The 4,281-nt window shown below is 47.0% G+C and overlaps 1 protein-coding gene across 1 annotated transcript; it reads right to left on the reverse strand.

The window, feature by feature from the left end:
- Positions 1-364: 364 nt before the first annotated feature.
- Positions 365-3,197, reverse strand: LOC116379436 (OTU domain-containing protein 5-A-like; the record flags this gene model as incomplete). Its single annotated transcript, XM_031841395.1, has 5 exons — positions 2,211-3,197; positions 1,958-2,114; positions 1,719-1,867; positions 664-849; positions 365-580 (listed from the first exon to the last, which is right to left on the reverse strand). Coding segments are annotated over exons 1-5 (747 nt in total), but the record flags the coding sequence as incomplete, so codon positions are not given.
- Positions 3,198-4,281: the final 1,084 nt, after the last annotated feature.

Raw genomic sequence — 4,281 nt, forward strand, 5'->3', positions numbered from 1 at the left:
GAGTGAGAGACAGAGAGAGTGAGTGAGAGAGTGTGTGAGAGTGAGAGAGAGTGAGAGACAGAGAGAGTGAGAGAGAGAGAGTGTGAGTGGGTGAGAGCATGAGAGAGAGAGAGAGTGAGAGAGAGTGAGTGAGAGAGTGAGAGAGAGAATGTGAGTGAGAGAGAGAGTGAGAGACAGAGAGAGTGAGTGAGAGAGTGTGTGAGAGTGAGAGAGAGAGAGTGTGAGTGCATGAGAGAGAGAGTGAGAGAGAGTGAGTGAGTGAGAGAGTGAGTGAGTGAGAGAGAGAATGTGAGTGAGAGAGAGAGTGACAGACAGAGAGAGTGAGTGAGAGAGTGTGTGAGAGTGAGTGAGAGTGAGAGTATGTGTGGGTGTTACCTGGCGCGCAGGGGGAGGGGGGTTTGTTCAGGATGAGGGCGGCTCCTGCGGGGGAGGGGGGCTTGTTGTTTGTCGACGGGGGGGTCGGGAAGTCGGAGTGGGAGGGGTCGGAGTCGCGTTGCCGTGGCGACCGGGCACTCCAGTCGTCCGGTCCGCTGGAGGCCGCCGCCGTCGCTGAGCTGCAGGTGGCGCTGGCCTTACGGGGCTGAGAGAGACAGAAACAGGACTCTAACCACCTCTTTAATTGGATCCTCTTAATTGGATGAAGACCATGTTTCGTGGGCATACCTGTCGGGCCTGCTTCTCCTGGTCCTGGAGCCACTGCAGGTAGGACTCCCGGGCCACCTGCTCCTCGATGGCCTCGTTGGTGGCCTCCCAGTCCGTCGCCCTCTTCTTGTCCTCCAACATCTGCTGCTCGATCCACGACTCCTCCGACGTCTTGATGGCCGACTTCATCAGCGTCTGCTCCGCGTACTGAGGGGGGCAGTTACATGTATTACTGAACACAGTATTCACAGGTGTGGTATTCTGGAAGAAATCAAACAGCTGTTATTAGAGAGACTAGCGAGCGGCATGTCCAGCGGTGGTATCAGACCTACGGAGCGAACGTTTCTTATTAATGCTTATTATGTTCACACAGAAACTGTAAAGGAACAAACGCATAAACGCTCTCCAGTAGGACAGAGACTTCAGCCTCCAGCAGAGTTACGAGTGAGAACAGACACAACTAAACCAAGGGAATGAGTGTGTTGACCACATTTATGATCTATAATCTAGTAAATTTTGATCTGACAACCGATCTACTTCCTGTTTACACCGGCGCCCGCATGCCCAGTGTGCATGAACAGTCATGTGATATTCATTTACGGCTTGACGGAGCCTCAGGCGAGTTCTGTTGTCTGGTTCCAGACCTGTGACTCCTCCCACTCCACAGAGTTCTCGTCCACTGATTGGTCTGGCATCGTAACACTAAACAGCTGTTTCTCCATGAAGAAGTGACGGGGGAACTCACGATTAATCGTCAGTTAAGAGGTGTTAAAAATCTACATGTGAGTAAATATGTTGCAGCCAAATCAAATAGTTTACAGGATGTTCAGCCTTTGTTTCTATATAACACATTTAACACTCAACTTGTTTCTTTACAGGGTTTGTATGACGCTAATAAAGTAGTTTATGAATATGAGATATGAGTTCACAGATACAGGGCTCGCTCCGCTCTGACAAACACCGGCACATGTTGTCGTGGTGTTCATGGCAACGAATCACCTGTCTACGTAAAAACAACGTTAGATTCAGGCGGATACGTTGGTCTCTCGTGATTGGTTAGGTTCTGGTTCTGGTACCCCTGGTTTGAAGGCGGGCAGTCCCAGTCCGACCCCGATCGTGGCCTTGTTGGGGTTCACCACCGAGTTGTAGTGGATGTTGCGGTGGTAGCTCACTCTGATTGGCTCGTCGTTGTTCTGGTGGATGCCGTGGAACGTGTTGATTGGCTCTGTGGGAGGAAGAGGCGGGGTTAAGGGTTGGTGGAAAATGATTGGTTGACAGATCTGCATATGGTTTCCTATTGGACGATCGGACTCACCATTGCTGTCCTGGTACACCTCCACCGGTCTGTTGTACATCTCAGCCATCGCCTGCATCTCAATGTGGTTGCCGTGGCAATTGTTTTTCCTCTTCCTGTTGATGTATGTCGTGAAGTCCTCCGTCACGTAGTTGGAGAAATAGTCAGCGTTCTTCATCTGGGAGAATGAAGGAGGATGTCATGAAGACAGACAGGAGGAGACGTTTGAGGAAGAGGAGCGTGATGAAGACACACAGAAGGAGCTGAGACTCACCAGGTAGTCCATACAGTGTTTCCTGACCACTTCATGCATGTCCTGATCTCCGTACACCTGGTCAGCTGAGAAACAGAGACACACGGAGGTCACAGGTCAAACTACACACACATCCATGAAGAGACAAAACTAGACACGGAACGACCTTCAGGAGACACGGAACGACCTTCAGGCGATGCGGAACGACCTTCAGGCGACGCGGAACGACCTTCAGGCGACGCGGAACGACCTTCAGGAGACGCGGAACGACCTTCAGGAGACGCGGAACGACCTTCAGGCGACGCGGAACGACCTTCAGGAGACGCGGAACGACCTACAGTGACACGGCTGACGTTCAGGAGACACGGAACGACCTTCAGGAGACACGGAACGACTTCAGGAGACTCAAATGAAACCCCCCATTGTTTTATTCTTGTATAATCACACTGTAAAAATGTAAAAAGATGCATCATTCTGTAAAATATCAGACTAAAGTTCATCATGTTTCAGGCTGTTGTCATGTGACACTAATAAAGGAAGAAACAAAGAAAAAGAAAGAAAAGAAGCACTTTGAATAAACAGCTCTGATCTGAAAAACCACATCAAGCTTTTATTTCATAAAGACAGTTATGTGTGAAAGACATCTGCATGTTTCTGTGTGTGCAGATTGTTTTAGAATGAGGACCCTGAAGGTAGAAACATGTTAAAATAATAACGTTAGTAACATTAATAATAATGACGTGCTGTTATTGAAGCTAACTGGAATGTGTCAATGAAGACAAAGTGGATTTAAAGGAGCTGAAGTTCTCTCTTTTTACTGACTCACAAATAAACTGAACCTCTAATGCACACACACACACAGTTATGCAAATGAGCACCACTTTGGTTTGATTTCCAGCAAGTCACATGGTCCGTCACCACGGCGATTCTCAGAACCTCACCGACAACTTCCTTTTTCTCATCAGTTGTGTTTGTGGGTAAGTCAGTTAGAGAGAGAGAGAGAGAGAGAGAGAGAGAGTTAATAACAATTATTTGGTTATTCTTCTCATCTAATTATTAGAGAAAGAGAAACATTTAAATCTGTCAGTAACTGAAGTTATTGTTGATTCTTCCACTCAAAGAATAAAAACATAAGATGCGATGTAGACGAAACAAGGAGAGGAAACTAGGAGGGAAGAGGAGGATACACAGAATATATGCGTTTGGTGCTGAGAAATCCTGATAGACTTCTTTCGAATTAATAATACACACACACACACACAGCGAGCGCTCTGATTGGTCAGCCTGGGCGTTATTCTAGGAAAGGGGGCGGGGCCTGATAGAAGAGAACCGTGACCCTTCCTGTTTGTTTCAATGACGTGAATAATGTTTTTATCTGACTCTCACAGCCTATCATATCACTCTGACCACCAGCCTGCAGCCTGCAAAGCATTATGGGTACTGTGACTCACCAGATACTGACAGCTGCAAACTAAGAGACATAATCAATGAAGATCAGTTTGATTATTACTAATCAATAACTTCAGATGATCAGCTTCATAGTTTTTGGATCAGGAAGCTCGTTAACAACAAGATGTGCAAGTTATAACATTTCATCAGATTCACCTTTATTCAATATTTAGGTCAATAGAACTCTTTTTTTTTAGCAGATAATCAATATTAAAAGGATCAGTGGTCAAATGAAGCTGATCATGGACAGTTTAAAGTATTGATCAGTCCACTTTTTCTCAACCAGTGAACAGGAAGTGACCATATCTGGACTGAGGAGGAGTGACGTAGAGACGCCGTATACGTCTCTGGTAGAGACCTGTCAATCAGCGTGTAGCCCCGCCCTAAAGCATCCCCTGCTTTATGGTCTGTTTAACTCTAAATGGACCATAATGTACTAAATGAACATCATGCTGTATTGAAGAAGCCTCCTGATTGGTCCGTCAGTCAGGGAGGGCCGGACTAACCCGCTCGAAATAAACACAGAAGCAATTTAAGCCCCGCCCACACAGAAAATCACACACGACATGTTTGGACTGAAGGAGGATGACTGACGTGTACCGACACAAGTACCGACACAAGTACCGACACAAGTACCGACACA

Source organism: Anarrhichthys ocellatus, unplaced genomic scaffold (genome assembly GCF_004355925.1).
Source record: "Anarrhichthys ocellatus isolate YVR2014 unplaced genomic scaffold, GSC_Weel_1.0 scaffold4317, whole genome shotgun sequence".
Taxonomy (NCBI): Eukaryota; Metazoa; Chordata; class Actinopteri; order Perciformes; family Anarhichadidae; genus Anarrhichthys; species Anarrhichthys ocellatus.